General features: G+C 34.6%; 3 protein-coding genes and 1 long non-coding RNA gene across 4 annotated transcripts; 2 read left to right on the plus strand and 2 right to left on the minus strand.

The window, feature by feature from the left end:
* The first annotated feature begins 1,163 nt into the window (after positions 1–1,163).
* On the plus strand, positions 1,164–3,858 carry CASP5 (casparian strip membrane protein 3). The gene is made up of 3 exons (XM_006827241.3): positions 1,164–1,632; positions 2,532–2,655; positions 3,294–3,858. The coding sequence occupies exons 1-3, from the start codon at positions 1,433–1,435 to the stop codon at positions 3,507–3,509; spliced, it is 540 nt and encodes a 179-aa protein (XP_006827304.2). The 5' UTR covers positions 1,164–1,432; the 3' UTR covers positions 3,510–3,858.
* Positions 3,859–4,465: 607 nt separating this feature from the next.
* Positions 4,466–8,033, minus strand: PNSL2 (PsbQ-like 2). Its single transcript, XM_006827242.4, has 2 exons — positions 7,016–8,033; positions 4,466–4,687 (listed from the first exon to the last, which is right to left on the minus strand). The coding sequence occupies exons 1-2, from the start codon at positions 7,496–7,498 to the stop codon at positions 4,589–4,591; spliced, it is 582 nt and encodes a 193-aa protein (XP_006827305.1). The 5' UTR covers positions 7,499–8,033; the 3' UTR covers positions 4,466–4,588.
* A 1,767-nt stretch (positions 8,034–9,800) lies between these two features.
* On the plus strand, positions 9,801–17,863 carry LOC105420649 (2-hydroxy-palmitic acid dioxygenase MPO1). Its single transcript, XM_088866176.1, has 4 exons — positions 9,801–10,362; positions 15,808–15,870; positions 16,899–16,970; positions 17,511–17,863. Exons 1-4 carry the CDS (start codon positions 10,027–10,029, stop codon positions 17,625–17,627), a joined length of 588 nt encoding a protein of 195 aa, XP_088722302.1. The 5' UTR covers positions 9,801–10,026; the 3' UTR covers positions 17,628–17,863.
* A 4,273-nt stretch (positions 17,864–22,136) lies between these two features.
* Positions 22,137–23,151, minus strand: LOC148782655 (uncharacterized). Its single transcript, XR_016055098.1, has 2 exons — positions 23,018–23,151; positions 22,137–22,914 (listed from the first exon to the last, which is right to left on the minus strand). It is a non-coding gene; the product is annotated as an uncharacterized LOC148782655 (long non-coding RNA).
* Positions 23,152–24,822: the final 1,671 nt, after the last annotated feature.

Below are 24,822 nucleotides of genomic sequence, written 5' to 3' on the forward strand. Positions count from 1 at the left end.
TGTGACCTCCTTATACCAAAGGTAAATGATTTCATTATATACAATCCTTTCTTATTATTATCACTAATTATTTGGGCCGGTGTTTGGACGGGTTTTTGACTGCACAAACCGTCTCACCCATAAGTTAACTCTCTCATCTTACTAACATTGATTGCGACCCTGAAAATAAATCTGGATCATCCGTTTCATGGGGATCTAGACGGTTTTTCTAGCTTCAATCCATGTCAAACTTTCAAGGGGATTGGTAAAATTTTTGTTCTTGCATATCTCAAAACTGATTTTTAAGGCAGGTGGACCACCATTTGCTATCACTTCACAGGGAAGGTTGATGATCCAAGTTGAATGTCCACCTATCGACTGCAGGTATGCCCTAACTACCTAATATCTAATCCAAGAAGCAAAGTGCAAGCGTTCTTATTAGCAAATAAGGCCCTTACGACATTTTTGAACATTGAGGAATCTGAATAATTCAGCTGATATTACTGTAACTAAATTTTTTTAAAGATAAGTCAATACTCTCGTGCATGATGCAACAGCAAAAGGACCCCAAAACAACAAGTGTCTAATGAGGGCTGTATAGTTTTATTTGAAAATGCCATATATCGTATTCCCATGGGAATACATTGTACATTTAATTCCTCAGGCAGAAGGAGGATATTCTAATGTTTTTTTTGTAAGATTGATTTTTGAGCCAAAATATCTCAAGATTTTTATTTATTTATTTATTTTTTAAATTTCGAGGTTACTTTTCTAAGTTGAGAAAATTATAATTACTCATGATCATAAAAAATTCTCTAATCTCTTGCATAAAAAATGATGTTTGGAGTTATTAAAGAGAGAGAGAAATCCTCAAAATATATCCCCCCCACCACTTCATCACCTAATCATCATTCTAGCCACCTAATATTAGTTGGTCATTGATCCCCCACTTGCTCTTCTTGGGATCCTGCTTACTAAAATAAGCAAAGAATGTGGCAGATGGAGATCAATGAATGTTCCATTTGACTCCAAAGATCGCCAAAAAGTGAATTGGAATTGGAGTTGGAGGAGAATAGCTTACCCAGTGAGAAACAGCAAAAACAATTTGGAGTTGGAGGAAAGGCTAGCCAATAAAGGAGACACATATTTATCATTCTCTTTATATTATTGTTTTCAAGTGTGGGCAGGTTCACTCCTAGCTATTACCATGTTTCCTCAACAGTATCTTGAGACCCACTGGATCCCATAGAAACCTAATTTGCATATTTTTGTTCCACAATGTTGGGTTTCAATGTGAAGAAAGTAATCAACCCTTTTTGCCTCAGTCACCAATATAAATTAAATCTTCCATCAATCACCCCATGTCATAGTTTCCTTGAAAAAAATCAATCTCTCTCTCTCTCTCTCTCTCAGGACTGTTTTGTTTTCTTTTGATTTTTGAAAGAAGGGAAGAATGGAGAGAGAAGAGGGGTCCAGAGTGGTGAGAGGTGGCGTGAACAAGGGGATCTCAGTGTTTGATTTCGTTCTTAGGTTGATGGGCTTCATGGGGACTTTGGCAGGTGCAATTGCAATGGGGACTACGGATGAGACACTTCCTTTCTTCACACAGTTCATCCGGTTTAGGGCCAGATACAGTGACCTACCCACCTTTACGTAGGCCCTCGATTTGGTCTTTTTTTTTTTTTTTAATTACCAACAAAAAAAACAAAATACGAATTTTGGGTTAAATTTATGCCAAAGGTCGGTCAACTTGAGATTTTTTATTTTTTTTCAAAATTGGCCCTACCATCCTGAGACGGCAATTTTTTTTTTGAGTTATTTCATAATTGAGTTGTGCCCTAATGTTTGGGGCAGTATCAGTCGTTCCGATGTTAGGATCATCATTAGATAGCCTTCTTTGCCACTCTTTAAAGTGGTTCGAGGTTGCCATCCTCATACCACATTAGCTCATTTGTTTGCTAAGACAAGGTAGTATGAGGATTCAAACCTCAAATTGCTTTTCTCGACTGGGCACTGCCCTATTAACAAAAAAAAAAAGCAAAAAAAATAAATTAACAAGTGGCCCGAGGATGACATCTTTGGACCATCCGAGGATTAAGGGGCAATTTTGAATAAATAAATAAACACACCAACATTCCTCGTAATTTTTGTCCAAAATTAACTTATTTCGTATTTTCCTATTTTTTTGTCTCTAGATAAATTACACTTTCTTTTTTCCGACCCATGTTTACTCAGACATTCATCCACAGTGCTCTCTCTCTCTGTATTTTTTCTCAAAGTTTGGTGTTTCTTGTTCTCTACCCTCCTTATATCGTCATTAATCCCATAAGCTCTCTCTCTCAGTCCCTCTCTCTTTTTATTTGTAGGTTCCCTCAAAGTTTGTTGTTTTTGTTCTCTACCCACCTTTATGTAGACATTCTAGGTTTTGTTGTCTATCGTCTTCCACCCATCTTTACACAGGGATTCATTCCATACTGTTCTCTCTCTCTCTCTCTCTCTCTCTCTCTCTTTGTATTCTCTCTCTAAGTTTGGTCTTTCTGGTTGGCGTGTAGATTCTTTGTGGTGGCAAATGCAATAGTGAGTGTGTATCTTTTGTTATCACTTCCCCTTTCCATCTTCCACATTGTGAGGAGCAAAGCAAAAGGAAGTAGGATGATCTTAATCTTCTTCGACACGGTAATATTTCTATTTCAAGCTTATGCATTCATTCTTCTAAGGGTTTGTATGCTTATGATATCATTTATCTTTGTTACAAAGAGGTCACTACTCGTCTTAGCCATTAGATTTTCAATTGGATGGCTTGAGGTGTGTCTTTAAGTTTGAGATTTTTTTTTTTTTTGAACTTTCGAGTCTAGTCACTGACAAGCTTACAACTACCCTTTTTGAACTCTGATGTGCAAAAGTATTTGTGACTTACTTGTACTAAAAATAAATGGTTTCTCTGTAAGCTTTTCCTTCTTTTATTTTTTAAAGAGAACAAGTCTCAAATCACTATTGTCGGTTTAGCTAATAATGATTAAAAAGAAAGTATAAAACCTTTGATATAGATGTCCTTATATACATATGAATTTATATGTATTTGGGGACTGATAACGAAATAAGATAGCTAGAAATTAGACATTAATTACTGCATGACACTAAGTAATTAAAATTACTGTTGACTCATTTTCATCTATCTATTAAAAATTCAACGAATATTGGCTCCAAACAATATAAATTATAAATATATAAGGCCCTACAAAAAAGGTTCCCTTGATGTTCAATTTTGTAATGTTCTAAAGAGCTGCATCGGTTTGTTGTGTTGAATTGCAAAGGGCATGTTGGGACTCATCACAGCTGGGGCATCAGCAGCAGCAGCTATAGTGTATCTTGCACACAAGGGCAATGTTCGAGCCAATTGGCTTGCTATTTGCCAACAATTCAACTCTTTTTGTGAACGTATATCAGGGGCACTCATTGGATCCTTTGTTGCCATGGCCATACTTGTTCTCCTCATATTACTCTCAGCTATTGCTATATCCAGGCGTTGAGAGAGAGGGAGGATTATACAGTTCTCATTCATGTATTTGCACAAATAGGGTGAGAACCACTTGTTGGTGTATGTTGTTGTCTTTTGTTGCTTTATATGTATTTGGAAACTGGTTTTTTCCTTTTGTTAATTTGGAGTGGGTCATATTGGGATGGCATAGTTGCCTTAAAAAGTTCATTGTATGGAATTCATTTGGTTGATTTGTGGTGTTTTAGACATCTCTTGTTGTTTCTTGATTTGGGGAGTTAAAGTTTGGGTGATTGGTGTAATCTCATGTTAATTGTCTATTGTATGAGCATCTGAATATATGCATCTAGTACAAGAACGACACATCACTTCTAGTTGTCAAATATGAAATCGGGATACTTGGGGTGTATAATAAAGTTGTGAGAAAAAATTTCTTGGATTTTGAGCGGGGTCAATAGCACACCCCTAACTGTATATTTTTACATATTACAACTAAAAATGATTGTTTTGAGAATGATTTTCACCTTCTTGTACTAAAGATAAATAGTTTTATTATATATTTTTCTTTTATAGAAAAAGCACAAAAATTGTCAACCCAATCAATTGGACAACATTTTTCAACAAAATTATGTTTATCTTACTCCAGTGATTACAGTAAGAGAAATGATCCTATAGGACCCTTCCCCACTCATGTGTGTAGAACCCCAAAGAACCACCATTAAATTTGACACGAATCTATAGAAAAGTCAAATCCCACACCTATATGATAACTTTTCTAGAGATCTATACCAATTTTAATGGTGATCCTTTGGGGCCCTACATACATGGGTGGGGGAGGATCCTATAGGATCATTACTCTTATTGTAAATATGGATACTGTTATCAAAGAAAAGTCTTGTGAATATAGAAAAATTGGGACTTCTATGTACCAGCCATGTACCACTACCAAATTAATAATTAACAAAAAATGGAGAAAAATAAAGAACTTAATTAATAGACAACATCACAAATTTCTTTGCATAAGATGAAGTGTATAATTTACACCAATAGAATTACAATACAAAAAACAAAATGAAAAAGAAAAGGAAACAACTAGAAGCAAAAGCCCAAAGTTTAGGCCAATAGAGCAACCAACTCGTCCAGAGATTTTAGTGTCTTCTCATAATACAAGTAGGACTCATACACTCTAGGAGTTCTCACGTATGAATCCAACTGTAAAAAGAAAAGAAAGAAAAAATAAAAAAGAAATTATCACCTGATTAACACAGTTAAAGTTGAATGTACACATGATTAAACCATCACCGGGAAGGGGCTCACCATATATATATATTGATTAATTTTTCAATAGTCTCAAACGAAATTAAGTTTGATTCTATGGCTTCATTGTAAGGGTTTATTACGTTGTTTTAAGAGCTTTAAAGGCAATGGGACTGGTCCATTTAAAATTGGCCTTACAACGGGTCAATCGGTTGAATGGGATTTTAAAAACTTAAACAAAAAATAGAGATACTAGTTAAAAAATATGATATATATTAAAACAGTTGGTTAACTTTTTGGCCGTTTTAGCCGGTCAACACTGCTAAGTGAGACTGGCTAAAGTCAAATGTTTTTTTTTTTTTTGACAAAATCTAGTTTTTACTTTGGGTTAAACCGACCAAAAAACCAGTTGATGGTCTAACTAATCAAACTAGCCAGTCTAGTCATGTCTTAATAACTATGATACAAATACGATGTACGGGTTTGACATGGGGCAGAATTTGCCCAATCCTGATTCGTACCCCAAATTTTGGATCCTATTTGGATCCGTGTGGATCCAAAATTTCGAACAAATTCAGATCGGATCCAGATACAGATGGATCCGATCAAGATTCGAGTCAATTTATATATATATATATATATTAATTTTTAAATTTTTTAGAAGACCTAATCCGGATCGGATCCAAATCCCATGCATAGTTTTCGGATCCAAATCCGGCATTGTGGATGCGATAGGATCTGGATTCAAATCCCATGTATACTTTCAGATCCGGTTCGTGATCTGGTTAGATCTCGAGCAGATTTGAAAAATTCTTAGCCCTATTGGTCTTTAAGTGACTATTGTTAGGTTTGATGATAGTCAAAATTATTGTACTTATGTTTTGATAAAAGATTAAGGGTATTATGAAAAAAAAGAAGGGTTTTTTTTGTTGAACAAGAAAGAAACTCAAGGCGATTTCTATAAAGGAAAAAATTTATATAAGGATGCTACCTTATAATGTAGAACTATGAATGCTCCTAAAAAATCCATCGGAAAAGGTAGTTTTAATGTTGAAAAACCCTTTGATTGATCATCTCGACATTGAGATGTATGACTATGAAAAATAAAAAGATTTGAAGTCTCAGAAATAGTGCATTTTACAACATATTATCTACACCGTCCATTTTCAAGATTTTCATATGTTTATAGGTTTACTTGATTTTAACCATTTTTTACATTTAAAATTATATAATTAGATATAAAAATAGATTTTGAGATAATCGTAAGAACATTTTACATCAAAATTATATACCATGATAAAATTTGAAGGTGCACCTTACCTCTATACCTACGGATGCATCCTTGTGCAAATTGCACCCTTTTATAAAAGGTATAAGGAAAACATAATACCCATACTTTTGAGGGTCACCCCTTTGGGGATTATGAGAATGGATCTTCAATATGGAGATGAGTCTCCTAAAGAAAGAAGCATGATCTTCGAGAGAGAGAGAGGCGGTATTCCCATGAGTTTTGGGTTGGCTAAGGCTTCTACTTCTAGGGAGAGAAAGTCTCTCGGTTATCTTTCCGATAGCGGTATTGTGGTGGGAAAGAAGGTATTGATCGACAGTGTTGCTTAGTTGGGAGAACGGGTTTAGAAGAGAAGATCGGTGATGATTTTTTATCGATGTTTTGAGAAGTATATCTCTTATAACCCAAAACTGTAATCTTCATTGTGATAGTGGATTTCTAATTGCCGAGGCCGTGGATGCAGCCTTATAGGGTGAACCACGTAAATTGTATGTTGTTGAAGTATGATTTTTATGTTTGCTTTATTTTTTGCACTCAATTTATAGTTGTATTCATCTACTTTGCATTTAGTCAATATGTACAAGATCTTGAGTGGGATCTCGATATTTGGAATTTTCGGTTGTACATGCGATGGGTTCTTGAGAACCCTACAACTATGAACTTCCATGTTGAGATTTTAATAATAATAATAATAATAATAATAATAATAATAATAATAATAATAATGATAATAATAAAAATAAAGAAGCTAAAAGAAACTTCTAAGATTCTAAAGCGTTTAGGCATGCACAAGCTATACATACAAAGAGTTCACCACCATTGGATCCTACCAAGTTTTGGGATGCGAGTGTATTTTAAAAATTTCCATTTGATGCCACCCACATCTCAATATCATTGGATAGGGATCCAATGGTTGTGAACCTCTTTGTACTGAACATTTCCTCAAAGACCAAAAAAAAACCTTAAAAAGGAAAAAAATTGAAATTTTGGTGTACCTCTGCCATATTCTCCACCAATTCGTTGGCCGACCGGACGTAACTTTTTCGTCGATTCTCGGGCAAGGTGGCCATGGCGCTCTTGAGATCAGAGGAGAGATAAGTCATTTTCTGGCGAATATAGAAAATGACATACCTCCAAGCCATTCTATCTAGCATGCTCCTCATCCTATGAAGCCCCTCCGACGTTTGCTTGATTCTAGCCGCTGCATTTTCCGGCGAGAGGCTCGGCATGAAGTATCGCTCTAAAAGAAACGACCTCGAACCCCACTCCTCCGCCAAAGCTGTTGGAATTTTCATCGAGATTTCGGCAGCTGTGAAAGCCACAGTGATTGTGCCTATGAGGGCCCTTCTATTGAGGCTAAGAGTATCAGATGAGGCTCGACTAGCTCGAAATTTGATTTTCTGGTGACTTTTGCGGTTGGAATTCGGATTCCGGCAAAGGTTGGAAGGAGAGGCATGGGCATTGCTCAAGCTCTCCATTATCGAGTAGTGAGGACTTCGAATCTATGGACTCAAATTGAGTTTTTCCTAGTGCACTGTAGAAATCGAGTAATTTTTCTATTTTTTTTATTTATTTCATTTGAAGGGGGAGACACGTGACCACTAGTAGAGTGTGCCTGTCTTGGTTCCACGTGGCACCCATTTATCTTCCCACATTAATATATTTCATAAAGAAAAAAAGAAGGTTGCACAAGCTCATGGTACGAGAAAGTATTTCGAATTATTCCATTAGAACAGGGTATTATAATCATAGGTTCTATGAGAAAGTATTTCGAATTATTCTTTTAGAACAGGGTATTATAATCATAGGTTCTATGAGAAAGTATTTCGAATTATTCTATTAGAACAGGGTATTACAATCATAGGTTCTATGAGAAAGTATTTCGAATTATTCTATTAGAACAGGGTATTATAATCATAGGTTCTAGGATGGCAACAGTCAGGCCCTATGGTCTGGTCGGGACTTGGCTAAAGAGCCCTTGGACCAGACTGACGATAAAACTAAACAAAAAAAAAAAATTGGAGAAGAAAGGACTAAGCCGGGTCGGCTATCTCACACTCTTAGCCCATGCCCGATCCTTTGGTAACATTTGTAGCCCTTCGTTGTAGTTTTTTTAGGATCGGCCCATCTGGACCCGGCCAGACCAACATATCCATTTCCATACCTAATCACTCAATGGTAAAAACTGAAAGAATGACTCATGTGATCTAGCCGGAATATATAATATATATTTTTTTCATTTCTTCACCGTCTAGATCACTCACAAATAGTCCATTGACAATATAATTACTTCAAATAAAAATAAAAGAAAAGAATACAATACGATTTCATGGAACTCGAAGCCAATCAAAATCTTTCTTTCAATAACAAATAAAAGACAATACATATGCTTGGGAATAGAAGATGTAATAAATAAGGGTGTGGTTTCTATAAGGTTGCAGCCTTAAATAATCCAATTAAAGTGCACCTCCAAATTTTATCATACCATGTAATTTTGGTAAAAAAGGTTCTTAAGATTATCTCAAAATCCATTTTCTATCTAATTATAAAATTTTAAACTTTAAAAATGGTTAAAATCAAGTGGATCTATAAATATATGAAAATTTTGGAAATGTACGGTCTAGATAATGTGCTGCAAGATGCATTATTTCTGGGACTCAAAATCTTCTTTTTTTTTTTTTTCATATTCATACATCTCAATATCGAGATGATCAATTAGATGTTTTTTTCAACATTAAAACAACATTTTCAACATTTTCCGATTTTGAATTGGTTAAGCAATTAATTGACCAGGTCAATATCTAAGATCATTATTAAAATATACACCAAATGCTGTAGAACTTTGTAGAACTGATCATTATCCAAAACTTCCTCAAACTTGTAAAGCTCTGTTGAAACAATATTTCAAAATCCAGTGATATGGATCAAGAGTCGCAGAATTAGACCCGGAATTGGGTAGGACTAAATTGGTTTTGGGAAGGCATCAGTACTCGCCTAACCCCCCTCCCCTCCTCTCTCAAATTTTTTTTTTTTTTTTTTATATTGTTTTCTTTTTCTCTTTGCTTTTCTAATGTTTTTTCATTTCTCCCCCTAATTCCGCCTATAAATTATTTTTTATGATTTTTAAATTTTTATTTTCTACTTTTCAACGTTCTTCTAGATTGCCGATATCGATTGATATGGATCGGCCATCGAGCATTAATTACCTAAAATACTCCTAAGCAAATAGCTAGTACATATGAGTGATTGGGAGCTAGCTTGGAGATTTTTGAAACACTAGTTCCAATTGTGCAACAAATAAAAGTAAAATAAATCAAGGTAAAATTTTGTTTTGGTGTTTTACTTGAGTTTTGGATAGGGTTGGCGTCTTGAAGAATCAAAGGAAGATGACATTGAATTGATGCTAACAGAAATCTCTTGAACCAACCACATGTTTGAGATATTAATTTGAGAGTTTTTGAAACGGGACTTTCGGTTCGGTTCGGTTCGGTGCCGTGCCATGTATAAAACTTTTTCCTTACTGAAACCCCTGGACCACAAGGCACGACGCCATGAAACAACCGAAACATTAGTCCGAAACAAAGTCACCGAACTTTTGGCGAAAACTTGGAATCGTCCTCAACCAGAAAACGAGGAACCTGTCTCCCTCCAAGAAAAGGACTCTGACGCTATTCTCCTTGGCGCGATTACCCATTGCTTTCACATCTGCGTTTATTCAATCCCAACCATTAAAACCACTTTCTCTCTCTCTCTCTCTCTCTCTGCACCAATAATCCTATCTCTCTCTAAAATAAACCAAACCAACGGTACCAACCAAACCCAGATCTCTCTCCAAGCTTTGTACGATATTCCTCTGTTCCAGATTTCTCCTCATTTAATGCGTCAGAATCGGTTATAGCCTCTAACTCTCTGTTTTTTTCACCCCAATTTCTCTATTGTTTTGTATTCAATTTTGCCCTGTATATTATTGCTTCATAATTTTCTGGGTTAAATCTGAACTTTTTGAATGGCTAGGGGTTCATTATTTGATTTAGAGAAGCATTTTGCGTTCTATGGGGCTTATCACAGCGACCCAATTAATATTATTATTCATACTTTGTTTGTTTGGCCTATCTTTTATACCAATTTGATTTTGATGGCCTTTACGCCTTCTCTGTTTCCTATTTTTGACTTCCATGAAAATTTGGTACCCAATTTGGGTTTCTTTTTCGCTCTGGTTTATGGGATTTTCTATGTTTCATTGGACAAGAAGGCGGGGTCTCTTGCTGCTCTTCTCTGTCTTCTTTGTTGGGTGAACAGCGCCTTTCTCGCTCATCGACTTGGCTTCTCTCTAGCTTGGAAGGTAAGGGACAATTCAATCTCTCTCTCTAGCCTTTTATTTTTGTTTTGCTTCATGTTTTTGAATAGTATGCGATTATTTTTTTTAACATCATGTGATCATTTGATGTATCGTGTTCTTGATTTCAGTTTGGTATCTGTAGTTTATCAGTTGATTGGGTGAATTTTAGAAAAAATTTCCAAATATTTTGCCCTTTTTTTTTGTTATTATTTTTGAATTTTCGAGTGATTTGTTTGTGAATTTGACAGTGTGATAGATGTGGTACTCTCATGGATTTTTTTTTTTTAATTTATATTTTTCTTATGTTTTCTTCTTCCTTATTTCTATTAATCAAACCCCCTCCTTAAAGATCTAAGTGACCTGATATTCGTTGGCTTGAGATTTTGTTTGTTGGGTTTTCTCTAGTGATTAAGGATCCTGGTATTCGTTTCCATTCAAATTTTTTGTTGGCTTTCTGTGATTTCTTTTCCTTCTTCTTTTGGTTTTTTATGTGCTTCCCTTAATTTCTTTGGAAAATACATTTTTTTTTTATTTTTTTAGAACTCTTTTTTGGGCATGTTAAAATTACTTATAGTTTTTGAAGAGCTTATGCTTCATCTAAATTGCAATTAGTGCTTTTAATGATGATTCATCTTGGAGGTGAATAATCCATATCTAGCAGGAGTTGTAATTTCACCCTCGTTGATAGATTTATATTGTAGACCAGTGAATCTCTGTTTTTTTTTTTTGGGATAGTAGATCTGTAAATGTTAGGATGAGAAATGAAGCATTTCCAGGCCAGGTTGTGTATTACCCTTATTCTTTACTCTTCAATCTAGTCTCAAGAGCTAGGGCGGAGAATTTTCCAGATCGGGTCCGTGTCCAAAAAGTATACACTTGATCCGAATCTGATCAGATCCAAAATATTCGGATCCGAAGCTGTATAGGATCCAGATCTGGATCAGTTCCAATTTTGTATATTATAAAGTTAAAATGTAATTATAAAATTTATATATTATATATAAATTAATAAATATACATTATAATATATATATATATATATATTATTTTAAAAAATTGGGTTGGATCCGGATAGGATCCACCTATATCTGAATCCGACCCAAATTGATATTAAGATCTAGATTTTGGATCCAGATTGGTATTATGGATCCAAAGCTTGGATCCATACCTGGATCCGAATTGGATCCGAATTTTGGGTTTCAGATCCGGACCGGGTAAATTCTCAGCCCTATCAAGAGCCATGAATTTTAACTTTCTTAAATATTCTTAAGAAGATGGCTTATCTATCAGGATAAAGTGCGGTTTGGCCCATAGTTGCTGCCATATGGTAAAGGAATGCGTACCACTGGTATGGTCTTTGCACTGTGGTTCAAAACATGGTGATATTCTTTCTAAACAGACTTGCTCTTTCCTGAATTGAGGGAATTCAGATATAATTGCTCTGGAATAGGAGCTCCACTCTATGGCAAAGCTCAAAGGACGAGGTTTCAAGTTTGGTAGCTGAAATGCACTCCTATTAGCTGGTCTTCAGATAAGATAAATGCCTTGCAAAATGTGATGCATTGAGAAGTGGGGCTTGTCACAGAAATATCCATCCATTCCCATTCTTTGATTCATTTAAGGAATTAAATTTAGTTCTGAATTCCTAAGGAGCATATCTTGAGTTAATGGCACTTTAATTTCATTAGTTTTGAGCTAGGATTTGTTGTCATAATTCTAATACACTGTGGCTTCCAAGAGACTAGTTTTCTTTTAACAGTATAATTCATCAATCTCCAGTGCACAATTCTTCATATTTCCCTTGCAAAAGTTAAGGATTCTTAAAAATCCCTCATGATTGTTACATCCAGGAATTTAGAAAAAATGCTGCATAAGTCATAACCAACATAACTCTACACGCATCATACTTCTCAAATGCAAAATGGATGAGCACTGAGTGCCATCAACCTATGCACTGGCTTCATCACATGATTTGATCATCTCCAACTCTCCTCTTATGCTTTTCGTGTATACACATTATTTAATCAATGAGATCATGTGCAGCCACTGGAAACCGTCTAGCAATGAAATGAGCTCCCATCAAAATAGAGCTTCAGGACACGGATTCCTTTGGCCCCAATCTTGTTCCCCTCCCAAACTGTAAAGATACCACCAATTGGGCCATGGTTAGCCTTCCCATTCTTCCTTGTACCTGATAAAGATCTATACGTTTCCAATATAGCACCGTCTTATTGAGGCATCCACACATTGTAATGTTCCAAGTTCAAAGCTTTTTTTTTTTCAAACAATAACTTTATTAGTCACATGTGCCACGCCTTTTTTTCCTCACTGTATTTCATAATTATTGGATACGTGGGGTTCTATAGCTCCCTTTCATATTTCTCTTTACATTTCACCCTTGCTCAGCTTTCTGAATGCTTTACATGTATACCTCTTGTTTCAAGATCTTTGTATAGTTCTTGAATCTTTTTTCTCAAGCAGGATAGAAATGACTAGTGGTTTCATAAAGTTTACCAACCTTACCACTATATAGTCATAATTACAATGGCAAACCCTCTCCTAGACACCACATCCTTGGGGTGCAGAGCATCCCACTCCACTACTCTTCTTCCTTCTACCTTCTTGCCAGTCCTCCTAGGCTCCTTACAAGCACAATCACCAGTTTTCCTGACCACCCTCTTTGAATGTTCAAGAACTTGTCTTTCTTCTTTTGCATGTGTTAACCAGCTGTTACAACCAAGATAGTAAACAACTGTTACGGACTTTTAAAGACGTCCAGTTGGATCAGTGGTAGAGGAGATACCCCACTCACTGACAGTAGATCGAGAAACTCTTGAATTCAATTTAGAGTTTTCTTTTGATCCATGCTTTTGTTGTCTTAGTCATTCAGATATGCCACTCTTTGACATTCTGATCCCATTTTCTATCGTCTTCACCTTACATTGCTTTTTTCCTAGAAACATTGTGACTTGCTAATCTCTCTACTTCCCTATCCCCATTGTTCTGATAACTCATCCAAAAACTTTACCCATGATACCCTTGTGATTCAAGTTCTTTCGACTGGGTAAATATTCTTCTTGACTTATGAATTATGATTCTCCACTCCCATTTTATAGAAATCATTTCACCTTTTAGTTGCAAACTTCCTTTTCCCCCAGCTCCTTAGAAGGAATCCTATATTTATCATAGCTCTCTATTAGGTTACACTCAAGGGTAGAAAACTAGGACTTTCCCATGCCAACTAGGCTTGGATCAGTCCCGGGTCTCACTGGAAAAAACAATGATAAAAAGAATAAATGAATTTTTAAACCTTGTATAAGCCCTCCTAAATTGCAGATATGGTTTCCAATGGTCTTTGAACCAATTTAAGGAGTTTCTTTTTCTGGGTTGTGTTGTGTTTTCATCTTTGAACTTCAGTTACGTACATTATCTGTCCATTATCTATGACCTTCTCCTACTGAACATTGGTTGCAGACTCGTGCAAGTTGGTCCAGATTTGCTTGAGTTGGCTCTAAGGATAAAGAAAACAACTCATGAAACGACACCAAGTTGCGTATTGGCTTGACTGACTCACCTGAATGACAATAGCTCACAAGCCATTGCTATTTCTTTTATTTAAAAAATAAATAATAAATTTAAGACTGATGTCTTCTATATTTATGGAATTCAACAATGTGGCCTTTCTTTGGGTCTGCTTGAGTTTCTGACCTTCCCATACTACTGTTTATTCTCTTGCTGCTGGTGAATCTTTCCTTTGACATGTCATGCATCTGGGTCAGTTTTACTCCCTCAAAGTTTCGGGGAATTTAGAGATAGATGGAGATGCTAATATAACTCCCTCAACCTCTCCACATCACCCTATGACACCTAAAGCCTCCCTTCTTCATTGTGTTGATTCTGTTACAACTCTTTTGCAACAGAACCGCTATGAAAATCATCGAGGCTTTACAGTTACTCCTTTTTCCAAATAATAATCATGAGAGGCTCATGGGTTCTGCTTATATCAATCATTTTCCTCTAAATTTCATTATAAATTAGTGTTTAGGAACTCGCTTTGGGCCAGGTACTCAGCTGTGGCACGAGGTGAGTACACAGGAGTACCCTACAAGACCAAAAGCCCTAGAAAAATTTAAAAAACAAAGGAAAAAATATGGAAATAATAACTGTAGAAAAAGTTAAATAAAACCAAAAGCAACTTTTAAAATTTCAAATAAGCTTAAAAAGGTATGGAAAAATGGATCTAAAAAATTTCAATTTATAGTTGGGGACATTTGTAAAATTCCAAAAACATGGAAAATAAAAATAAAGATTACGGCAATAAAAAATCAACAATTTATGCAAAAAAATCCAAATTATATATAAAAAATTTATGCAAAAATCCCATATTTTTACTATTTTTTGGGTTTTTTATGTACCCTGACCTGTACTTATAACTTAGGGCGAGTCGGCGTTGCCCATAGGACGAGGCAAGTCAGACTCGTCAAATTTTTGGGTTTTTTGAATTATCTGTTCAATAATTCATTTGATAATTTGTGTTGAAGGTTCCCTAAATTCTCACCATTTACCTCCATATTTCAAAGTTATTTGAATCCAGTAGTAAAGATATGACATCATAATAAAACCGCATAGAATTAGCTACATTTCTATCATTGTCTGACTGTGAACAAATTAGACCTATTGTAATGATGAAATAAAAAATGAAAACTCAGCTTAATTCTTAAATAATTAGTTTATACAATTAGAATGTACCTTTATGAAAATTCAAATATTGAAATAACTTATAATCTACTTTTCTATGTTTAATTGTGAGGTCAGATGCTTCCAAGGGATCCTTTTAAAAAGCTCCTTTAACAATGTGGAAAAATCACCAAAAGAGGAACATGGAATTATTTAGCTTAGACATAACTTCTGGAACAAGGAGAAAGAATGCATGTGGAGAGGACTTTAATTTAAGAATATTCAACGTGTCAACTAGTTTTTGAAGAAATAATATGAGGTTCTTGCAGCTGAGCCTTGTTCAGACTGAACAAGTTGCTTGAAGCTCAAGCTGTTTTTTAAAACGCAAGGAATAAACCTAGGTGAAACCCGCTGTTTCCTTCATATTGTCTTAAAATTTTAAATGTACTACGAGGTCTAACTTGCTGGTTGCTGACCAAGTATGGGTCTTATTCGTCTATGTGACACAAAATCGTCCAAGGTGGGGATTCCCAGGCTTTATGCGTTGAGTCAATTTGGGCTAGTTATTTAGTTAATTCTTACTGTTATTTTTTCTATTTTTAGTTTTGGAGATCACTTATAGGAATGTTATATGTAATGAATTTTCTATTGAAGCAATATAGAGACCACGTCTTGTATAATTGTTGTCTATGAAAGAAGAAGAATATCTTCTTACTTTCTATGCCATTTTTAAGTTGAATCTCACGGTTCTAGTGGCTATTCCAAATTCAGGTGGTTCTGGCAGCACAGTTATTTTGCTGGACTGGTCAGTTCATTGGCCATGGAGTGTTTGAGGTAAATGTTACATTTTAGCTGTCTCATGTCTTACTATGTGTGCCCCTTCTTTTATTGATTAGCATAAAGGAAATTGGGGCTTGTTCATTGTCTCAAAGGACACACACACACACACACACACACACACACACACACACACATATATATATATATATATATATATATATATAGCTGAAGTTAGTCCACTAGCTCACTACTACATATCAACCCAACGGCCCAGATTGAATTTGGGCCGATCTGACAATCACGACTTCATTTCGTATTTGAATTTCAGTTTTTTTTTTTTTATAAACCCAAATCACTTGAAACTTTAGGCCTCCATTCTTCTCATTAAGGCGCACCTAATAAAAATATTAGAAAAATAATTTGTAAAAATTAAATTAATCAAAATATCTTTGAAATGTTTCGAGGGTATTTTGGTTCATTTATTTTTTACAAATTATTTTTTTAATAGTTTTATAATAATCTCTTATTTTTAAATAATACATGCCCAAAATTTTAAGTGATTTGGATTTGTAAAAAGCATATTAAAATTCAATTACGAAATGAGGTCGTGACCATCAAATCGGTCTAGATTCAATTTAAGCCGTTGGGCTCATATGTAGTTGTGAGCTAGTGAGCTAACTTTGATATTTTTGTTAGATTCTCCTATTTTTAAAAAATATACGCCCAAAATTTCAAGTGATTTGGATTTGTAGAAAACATTAAAATTCATATACGAAATGAGTTCATGACCATCAGATCGGCCCAGATTCAATTTAGGTCGTTGGGTTTTTATATACCTGTGAGCTACTGGGCTAACCTCAACCTTTCCCATATATATATATATATATATATATATATATATATATATATATGTATATATATATATATATATATGTATATATATATATTTTGATTGTTTATGCTAATAGCATCTAACTACTGTTTGTAAATACTATTGCAGAAACGATAGCATTTAACTGCTGTTTGTAAATACTATTGCAGAAACGATAGCATTTAACTGCTGTTTGTAAATACTATTGCAGAAACGAGCCCCTGCGCTTCTTGATAACCCTGCACAGGCTCTCTTGATGGCTCCTTTCTTTGTATTGTTGGAGGTAATAATCAATGTCTCATTTTTCTAGTCTTATCATTCCCAAAAATATGAGACTTTACCAACCAAGAAATTTAGAATGTGAGGATTACTAGACACTACTTCCTAGATAAGCAGCATGTTCCCTCCTAAAAATCAGCTTTGATAGACCCCTCCACACGCACATGAGCATGTGATATTCCAACAGACCATGGAGAAACCATAATCCATTGGATCGTCACTATCCATCATAATCCATTGGATCGTCACTATCCATCAAAATGGTTAACTGTAAATGGTCAGAACATGGCATGACCCTGTCCCTGATGATGGTTCCTCTCTCTCCCCCACCATCCATTTCTGGACGGTGATGATCCAACCCACTGTGGATTTCCGTAGTCCATTGGATTAACTATACTTTTTGGTTTTTAGTTTAGTTATGAAATAAATTTGGTTTGGCTATGAAATAAAGTAAGTATGCTAAGCAAGGGAGAGAGAAAGAGTGAGACAGAGAGATTATGTATCTGTTTCATAAACTCAGGTGGGTTTGCATGTGTTTCCTCAGGTTCTTTACAAGTTCTTCAGTTATGAGCCACATCCCGGTTTCCATTTGAGAGTGCAGGAGAAGATCGGAGCCGAGCAAAAGGCCTGGCAGTCTAAGAAGCAGAAGAAAACTGCATAATGGCCATGCAATATTGGGCCTTAATAGCACTTAGACAAGGATTACATTTACATGCTCTGTGAGAACCAGAGGCATAACACATAGGAATATGGTTTGTAGTGCTTTTAATCCCCTTTTATTATGTCATAAAAATGAAAATAACCAACCCAAAAGATCATAGCCACAAAACTTTATGTATATATGTAAAATCTACTTCAACATGTTTGGAATAAAAAATACAAGCTTTTAGTGTGTCATTTTGAACACAATTGCCAGATGGACTAAAATGCATAATTAGAAAGAAGGGCACATGGAAATATGGGCAAGGGTGAATTTTGGTCGAAATCTTTTTGCATAAAAAAATGGTGGAAAATCGTCGGCTGGGATCCCTTGAATGTGCACAAATAACTGGTTTTATGATTAAGAAAAAGAACTTTTGAATTTTATTGGCATTTGGCTCCCCCTTTCTCTCTCTTGTGAAGAAGGTCGCTTGCCTTTCATATGTTTTTGCATTCCTTGATTTGGGCCAAATTCACAAGGTTGGGGTAAATAATTTAGCAAGTTTCATGTTTTCAATGTTGGGCTACAAGAATTACTGCTAATAGCCTATAGTACTACTAGCCCATTACATTCCTTCTCTCTCTCTCTTACTGTTAGCCCATTACAAGTCTTTCTCTCTCTTAGCCCATTACTCTCTCTTACAGTTATAATCACTCTCTCTCTCTCTTTTACTTTTAAATCTCTCTCTGTCTCACTGTTAATCATTACTTTAAATGCCACTTCGTTAATTTTATGTACATACGGGTGGTAGTGGGTTAGGTCAGGTCCCGTTGACCTGGACCCCACCCGGTTCCAACTCATTGGGACCAATTTAAAAAAGATCATACATTTTGGGTGAGCATTGTTTTTCATCCTGATCATTGCACAATCTTTCCCTTTTCTGCAGAAAATTCAAAACAATATATCCCCTGAGCTTTTATGAATTCCGTGTTTACCTTATCTCTTCTTTTGTTCATTTGACATTTCTTTGTATCATTCCTTAAAATCGACAAACTGGGAGGACATGTGAAAGATATTTTACTTGTTTTCCATCACTTGGACATGTGTTAATAATAATTAGGACATTTCACATCTTGCAAATATTGGTCATTTTTTATATATCGAAATGGTCGATTCATAGTCAAACGAAGGGTTTCTCAAACTATAATAAATTTTCTCTTTTTTAAGTGTTTTCAACTCCCAATCTTCTTGATTCTCATCTCTATATGCATTATTATCTTCCTGATTCTAGTATACAACTTTATTATTATATAATGTTTTGAAATTAAAGTCCTAGTATACAACTTTATTATTATATGATGTTTTGAAATTAAAGTAATTTTTTGTTTTTTCTTTTCTATTCACTTCTCTTTCATTTATTTTGTTCGGATCGCCCTTTTCTTCCGAACAAAAAAAGAAGAGGTCTTCGTTTGATCTATTTTTTCTTGTGCATACCCCTTCTTTTTTAAAATTCTTTTTTATTTCTACATTTCTATTTTTGTTGTTTTTGAGATTTCTTTCAGTTTCTCACTGAAAATTGGTGATGGTGTTCTTCCTAAATAATAAACATAGGTTAGTGAAAATAGAAGATGGTATTTTACCTATTTATTGGTGATGGTGTTCTTCCTAAATAATAAACATAGGTTAGTGAAAATAGAAGATGGTATTTTACCTAAATAGTAGACGCAAGTGACAAACAAGAGAATACTCAAGATTCGAGCTTAATATACTTATTCGATCTAATAAAATAATTCTACCATATCAAGAATAATAGTTGTGCACTCCATGGGTTGACATGCCGGGTAGTCGGGTTGACCCGGCCCCATTGCCACCCTACATTTACACAAAATATAGGAGGGTATATTGATCTTTGCTAAAAATTTTTTTGGATCGAGCACAAAACTTTTTACTTGTATGTTCTCTCGCCCTAACCATTTGTTTGACTACTCAGTCCGAGTGCCGGGTAGTTAGGCTAAGGACTTGGGCTCGGGAACCTGGCAATACTAAGTTACCTCGAGTTGGATGTCCCACTTAGGGATATTAAATTTTTTTTTTATGAAATCCAAAAACAAAGTAATATATATATATATATATATATATATTATGTTTTTTTTTATCATTTTGGCAAAGATTGAAAAGTATTTTGGCCATAAATACTTATTTTCACATCTTTTGTGGATTTTTTCAAAAATACCCCCAATCACGAGTTGACTTTTTAAAATAAAAATTTTTTATTACCTTTTTAAATTCATTTTAAAGTGTTTTGCTTAATCTTACTTTAAACATACATTTCATATTTTCTGGATTTGTTTTATATTTTTCTAATTTGACGGAGTACTCGGCTCGAGTCGACCTCTCTAACACTATTTTCAGATGGACATTTCTGCAAGTTACAGTACATCAGGTCTTTGTATCAAATCATTTCACGTAATCATATAGTTTAACGCAACACTTTTTATTTTAAATTTTAAGTTTACTAATTTGATCACCTAAAGTGATGGATAAATAATTAAAAACGTGAATAATTCTATGTATTTACCTTCGACTACAAATAAAATATCAATATGTAATTTATCAAATTATCCCGCAGAAATTAATTTAATAATTTATTTATGCCTATTTTTAAAATTCTAATTATGAGCATTGCTAAATTCCAATTTTAAATATGGTTCTAATGTGAATCACAAATAATTGTGAAAGATTTATTTATAATTAAAATATTATTATAAATTAGAATTCTCTGTCTAACCTCATTTATAAAATTTAAATCACCTTAAAAAAGTAAAGACTGAAATATGCATTAAATCTTCCAAAGAGAGTCGACATTAACAAAAAAACTCAAGATGTTCTTCTCATTAATATATTATGATATTATCTATATTTATATTTAAGTTATATGTAATATAAAAATTTATGTGAAATATAAATGTTAAAAAAATTATTGAGATCTTTATATTAACTAAATATAGTCAAATGGTATTCTATTTTCAATTTTAAAACATGCTTTTGATATAATTTCTAGGTGATTCAACCGTATCCGCGCAGGTTACTGGCGAGTGAGGTCCATTTTAGACAACACCGACTTCATGCTTAATAACTAACTTGATCGCCTATAGTGCTAGATAGATAATTGAATGATCCTATTGACTCTATTTGTGATTAAAACTATTTATATATTTGAATTTTTTGTATATTAATTGATAATATTTTTCTATTATAAATTTTATTTTATAATATTAAAATAATTGAGATTTATTAATCAAAATTAAAAAAATGTGAACTTTTAAAGTTGTGGTCATTAAACAAAATTGTTTGACTTATAATTTCCAGATCAGATAAAGTTTATGTTAGGTGGCAACCTTAAAAAGTAGAAATAAAGTGACCGCAAAAATCCATCATAAAAGGCTGTTTTGATGTTGGAAAGTCTTTTAATTGATCATATTGACCTCGTGATGTATGTATGAATATGAAAAAAAAAAAAAAGAAGATTTTGAATCTAAAAATAATACATCTTGCAATATATTATTTGTACCGCCTATTTTCAAAATTTTCATATCTTTATAGATCAACTTGGTTCGGAAAGAAATTCATATGTTTATAGATCTATTTGGTGGCTTAATTTATTTTATCTACCACGCTCACACTTCAAAAGAAATGTGTTCGAACTTTGTGTTACATCCAAACAATCAAATTTTACATGGATGGTTGCAAGTAATTGTGAGCCAAAGGAGATGGTCTCATTGTATACCTCCCTCCAAACCTAAGTTCCAAAACTCTAGGTACATAACCTCCCTCCAAACCTAAGATCCAAAAACTCTAGGTATATTTTATGTGTCTCGTGGATTAAAGATACAGAGAGATATGAGGTAACGAGATTAGAGAGTTAATCCTAATAGAAAATTACAAAAAAACCCTAAAAATAAACTTTTTAAGTAATTTACCCATACCCTAACTGTCTTTTTACAACTTTTCCAAAAAAACCATGTTTTCTAACAAAATACCCAATACCAATAGTTTATTATTATTATTATTATTATTATTATATTATTATTATTATTATTATTTTTGACCAAAATACCATTCTTTTACCTAATAAATTATTTTCACCGAAGAAGGCGGTTTGGCATTTGGAAAAGGCAGTCTCGTGATTATTTTGCTGGAATGGGCATCCCAGTGTTTCATTATGGCGGTCCGGGATTATGCTATTGGAGAAATGGGACGTCCGATGTCTTGAAATAGCGGTTCAATATTCTGAAGGACAATCTGACAGTTTGAGGTGGCGGTACAACATTTTGAAGGGGCAGTACAGCGTTTTAAAGTGGCGGTCTGACGGTACAACATTTTGAGGGGACAGTCCAGCGTTTTAAAGTGGTGGTATGGCATTTTGAATTGAGCAGTAAGGGGTTATATAAATGCAGTCCGACGTTTTCTTTTATTGGGATACGAAAATGATTTGTTATGTACGCGTTATACAAGTACAATCTGACGTTCTTTTTATTGGGATCCAAAAATAATTTTATTGAGATTCGAAAATGATTTATTGGAGTTGTTTGCTAAAAAGCATTATTTTTGAAAGAAGTTGTTAGAAAAAGTTAGATTGAAAATTAATTAAAAAGTACATTTTTTTGGGTTTTATGCGATTTTCCCTTATCCTTATCCTCCCTAACGACTTGTGGATCTCTCTACTGCCTCTCTCTACTTTCTCTCTCTAATCTTCTAAGTAAATAGGACTCACCAGTCTCTCTCTCAATGTGGAGAAAACTACTCTCTCTCTATTAGAAATCTACTTACTTTTGTGTAGAATACCAGTCTCCCTCTCTATGACGAGAGAGAAATCTACTTACTTTTGTGTAGAATACGAGTCTCCCTCTCTAGGATGGGTCGACCGCTGGTGCCCCATGACAAAACAAATAGTGATCATCTTCCACCTCCCTCGTCTCCCAAAGAGGAGAACCAGAAGACGTGATGACTCTTCCTCCCATTTCTTCCACCCGAACTTCCTCTCTAAAAACACGCTTCGCCTTAACTCCAAACTTTACGCCCCCTCGATCAAGAAGTAGCCGGCACTCCCCGCACCACCGGAGCCGAAAGAACCGAATGGAGCAGTCTGTGGAGGTGAACCCAGGCGGAAACCAAATGGTGAACTCTCTCTGATTGCAAGCTTCGGATGCGTTGGTGGTTATCTTTTACAGAAGAGAAACCCATTTGGAGGAGAATGATTCTGATAGGCAGGAGGTGTCGACCTCTGAACGATTTTAATGATTTTTGCCTGAATATTGAGCGGAGAGAAGATGAAGCAGAAAAAACATGGTCATGTTGGAGATTCCGGTCCAATCATGTATGGTAATGAAGAGATGGTAAAACCCACTTACCGTAGGTGTGTTGAGTCTGACTCCAACTTGGACCAGGTTTTAGCTTAACCCAAACTCAACTCAGACCACTTGTGTCAAGTCTAGTTCATCGGAATAGGACTCGAACAGCTAGGTCGGGTCCATGTCTAGATAAAAAGAAAATACATTTTACTATATTATATTAAATAACTATGCATATATAGCACATACAGCTATCTCGAGTCAGGTCATATCGACATCCAGACCCCACCCAACTTAATAAGGTCTAGAATGTGTCCAGACCTAGACTTCAACTAGGTCGGATTCAAAATTATATAAAGCCCGATATGAACCGCATATTCCAATATTTGGGTCCACACCCTAACCCATTTCCCCATTGCCAACCTTGCCAGGTCATTTCATGTTTTTGGAAGTTATCAATCTCTGTCTCCATGGTTTCAGTAATTGAATGTATGTGATGAAGAGGGCGTGGATCCACCAATGGGTCATGTTTAGTACCTAAAATGAAATCGCTATCCTTCTTATGTCACTTACAAATTATAAATTCTCTAAACACCACTAATAAATTCTATTATCGTCGTTGTTCTTTTTCTTTTTCTCTTTGTTTGTTTTTTTGGTTTGTTTTCAAGTCCCTATATCTCATTCTCCTTGGAAGTCTCTTTCTATTTGTTTATCCCAATATTTGAATATTCATCGAGCTATATCAGGAATTGTTAATCCGACTAGGAATTTGCTGGGACCAAACTGGTTCTTGAAAGAAATCCAAAAGCTTATCCAATGTTTTTTTAAGTTTTTCTGAATCCCCTCTTTTTTTTCCTTATTTTTAATTGTAAATTTCTCAAGTACCTAATCCAAACCAATTTAGACTGATTTGGATCGTTGATCCAACAATCTGACATGGATCCATAGGATAGAAGATCCACCTCACTAATCCATGTTTTGATCACTGGTTTATCTAAATCCTATTTTCTTAAATGTAATCTATTATCGAGGAGAAGACACTTAAACGAATTTAGAAATTGATTTTCATGCTAATCACTCCTAACAAAGAGAGAAAAATTAATATTAGTATTGAGGTTATCCAAAAAGCCTTGAGCAAAAATGCATAAATGATAAGATGAAATATGAAACAACAATAAAGTTAATATTCAATTAGTTAAAAAGCGGAATATAAAAAAAATTGATATTTATTTAAAATGTCTTAACATTAATTTTCAACTAAATCTCTCACCTAGCACATCTTGCTTGCAATTAGCTACTAAAAGCTCATAGATAAGTCAACTTAAAATTTCTAAACTAAGTCATGGGGTAGTTTGGTCTCTATTATTATGAGTAATGATCCTATGAGACCCTCTCAAATCCATGTGTGTAGGACCTCCAAAGATCGCATTAAATTTGGCACATATCTCTAAAAAAGTTATCACATGGGAGATTTGTCCCAAATTTAATGGTGACCCTTTGGGCCCTACATACATGGGTGTGGGAGGGTCTCATAGGATCATTACTCCTATTATAATTAAAATGCAACCAAATGCGTCAGAAATGTGTAGATTTGATTCTAGTAAAAAAAAAAATGGCATTCTTTAAAATACAATTTTGAATGGTTAAGCAATTAATTGACTAGGTCAATATCTAAGATCATTATTAAAATATACACCAAATGCTGTAGAACTTTTTAGAACCGATCATCATCCAAAAATTTCTCAAACTTGTAAAGCTCTGTTGAAACAATATTTCAAAATCCAGTGATATGGATCAAGAGTCGCAGAATTAGACCGGGAATTGGGTAGGACTAAATTGGTTTTGGAAAGGCATCCTAACCCCCT

Source organism: Amborella trichopoda, chromosome 4 (genome assembly GCF_054954075.1).
Source record: "Amborella trichopoda isolate Santa Cruz 75 chromosome 4, AtrichopodaSantaCruz75HAP2 v2.0, whole genome shotgun sequence".
Classification (NCBI taxonomy): domain Eukaryota; kingdom Viridiplantae; phylum Streptophyta; class Magnoliopsida; order Amborellales; family Amborellaceae; genus Amborella; species Amborella trichopoda.

What these genes read in the sequence shown, in the direction of transcription:
- CASP5 (XM_006827241.3), top strand. Translation starts at nt 1,433, where the DNA reads ATGGAGAGAGAAGAGGGGTCCAGAGTGGTGAGAGGTGGCGTGAACAAG. An exon ending in AGTGACCTACCCACCTTTAC is followed by an intron (nt 1,633 to 2,531) that starts GTAGGCCCTCGA and finishes GTTGGCGTGTAG; the next exon opens with ATTCTTTGTGGTGGCAAATG. An exon ending in TCTTAATCTTCTTCGACACG is followed by an intron (nt 2,656 to 3,293) that starts GTAATATTTCTA and finishes TGAATTGCAAAG; the next exon opens with GGCATGTTGGGACTCATCAC.
- PNSL2 (XM_006827242.4), bottom strand. Translation starts at nt 7,498, where the DNA reads ATGGAGAGCTTGAGCAATGCCCATGCCTCTCCTTCCAACCTTTGCCGG. An exon ending in TGGTGGAGAATATGGCAGAG is followed by an intron (nt 4,688 to 7,015) that starts GTACACCAAAAT and finishes TTCTTTTTACAG; the next exon opens with TTGGATTCATACGTGAGAAC.
- LOC105420649 (XM_088866176.1), top strand. Translation starts at nt 10,027, where the DNA reads ATGGCTAGGGGTTCATTATTTGATTTAGAGAAGCATTTTGCGTTCTAT. An exon ending in GCTTCTCTCTAGCTTGGAAG is followed by an intron (nt 10,363 to 15,807) that starts GTAAGGGACAAT and finishes TTCCAAATTCAG; the next exon opens with GTGGTTCTGGCAGCACAGTT. An exon ending in CTTTCTTTGTATTGTTGGAG is followed by an intron (nt 16,971 to 17,510) that starts GTAATAATCAAT and finishes GTGTTTCCTCAG; the next exon opens with GTTCTTTACAAGTTCTTCAG.